At 34.0% G+C, this 1,703-nt stretch overlaps 1 protein-coding gene across 1 annotated transcript; it reads left to right on the forward strand.

Annotated features, from left to right (window-relative positions):
* Window positions 1-691: 691 nt before the first annotated feature.
* On the forward strand, window positions 692-1,183 carry LOC118757433 (myb-related transcription factor, partner of profilin-like; the record flags this gene model as incomplete). The annotated part of the gene is made up of 2 exons (XM_036492143.1): window positions 692-833; window positions 911-1,183. Coding segments are annotated over 2 exons (415 nt in total), but the record flags the coding sequence as incomplete, so codon positions are not given.
* Window positions 1,184-1,703: the final 520 nt, after the last annotated feature.

The following is a 1,703-nucleotide window of genomic DNA, read 5'->3' on the forward strand; positions in this document are numbered from 1 at the left end:
AATAGTAATCTTCATTAGTTTCAGGTATGACCTCAGAACTAAAATCAATTTCCTCTTCATTTGAAATATTGTGGAGGGCTCATAGGGCTGAGAAACATCGAGACTCTATTTATAATTAGGCATATTGTTGACAAAGACAAGTCGAAACGATCGGCTAGATCTCGATAACTGCATGATTCATGGCCAGCGAACCACAAAAATACCAGCAAATACAATTTTTCTGAGTTTCGTTTGTCTGGACGTAGCATTTGATAATATTCGCTTTGGAATAAACGTTCACTTAAGTTTGCGAAAAGGCTCCTAGAAATTCTAAAGTGACTACGAAATTCACTTTCATAATCACCTCTATTCCGATTGTCGTAACGACAGTCGTTTGACGAAAAAAAAAAAATGGCATTCCTGTTTTCGTGAGTCGCAGCCATCGGCTTAATCTATTACAAAAAGACATTCCTGTTGACGTTTCGACTCATACAACGACTCAAATAACGTCAAATTTTCTCGTTTGAATTTTTGTGCACGACAGAAAATAAAACTAATTTAGCTGACAAATTTGTTCTTGTGAAATAACAAAAAATGGTAAATAGTAAAATTTCTTTAGCTGTACATGCGCAAATATATGTATTTTGACGTTCGAAATTCTTTGTTTTAGTTAAAAGTCACAACCCAAAATCAGTTCGCCCTGTTGGTGCAGGAAATGGAAAAAAAATCCGCAATTGGCCAGGGGATTCCATAAAGGCGTCGCGAAGTTGGATGCTAGAAAGGAATGGGACACTATAGCTGAAAAATGCAATAGCTTGGGACCACCCGTTCGAGATGGGGAAGGCTGGCTAAAGGTTGGTGAATCAGAAATTTGGTATTTCCTACAAATACTTTGTGCGTAATATATAAGTGTTTATATGTATCTTTGTAGGTCTGGGGTGACTTCAAATTTAAAGTAAAGAAGAAAGTAGTTTTGAACAAAAAAGAAAGTCGTGCAACTGGTGGCGGAATAAACAATCAAAAAAGTCTTTCGAGTATGGAAAGCGCAGTGGCAAATTTAATGTGCTTCGAAAGTATGGTAAATCCACCTGGAGCGTCATTTGGTGGTGCAGAAAAAACGAACAATAGCCAAATTTCCGAGGAACTAAATGAAACAGATGAGATCGTTTCGGAGGAAGATGTTGAGCAAGAAAACATTGAACCAGTAGCTAAAAAAACTAGGATTCAGAAAGGAGCTTTGTTAAATAAGCAAATTGATATTCAACAAAACTTTTATGAAGAAATTTCCAGAAAAATGAGGAAAATTGAAAAGCACTTAGAAAGTATCGAGCGATACACCCGGAAAATGTACGAGTTGAAAAAGGAAAAGTTGCAATTGTATAAGTCTGAGTTGAAAATGAAACAGGATAGTATAAAAAAAGCAAACGAATTGAGGGAGATGGAAATTAATATAAAAAAAAGAAAATAGAAATTGATGAAATAAGAATGGGTTTAAGGTCCTCCTTTTCATAATATGTATCTAGAAATATACATATATATATATATATATTTAGCTTTTTAGTAAGATTTTTTAGAATTTGTTTGAGTATGCAGTTTAATAACCCATTAAATTCCAGGGTAATAAAGTATAAGTTTTAAGTTGCTAAAGAATTTTTTCAATACAAAATATATTGGACAATTTTTTTTGTATGGAAAAAAATGCGTCACGCAGTCGGAAAAAAAAA

This window comes from Rhagoletis pomonella, unplaced genomic scaffold (assembly GCF_013731165.1).
Source record: "Rhagoletis pomonella isolate Grant_MI unplaced genomic scaffold, Rhpom_1.0 Rhpom_scaffold_17890, whole genome shotgun sequence".
NCBI lineage: Eukaryota > Metazoa > Arthropoda > Insecta > Diptera > Tephritidae > Rhagoletis > Rhagoletis pomonella.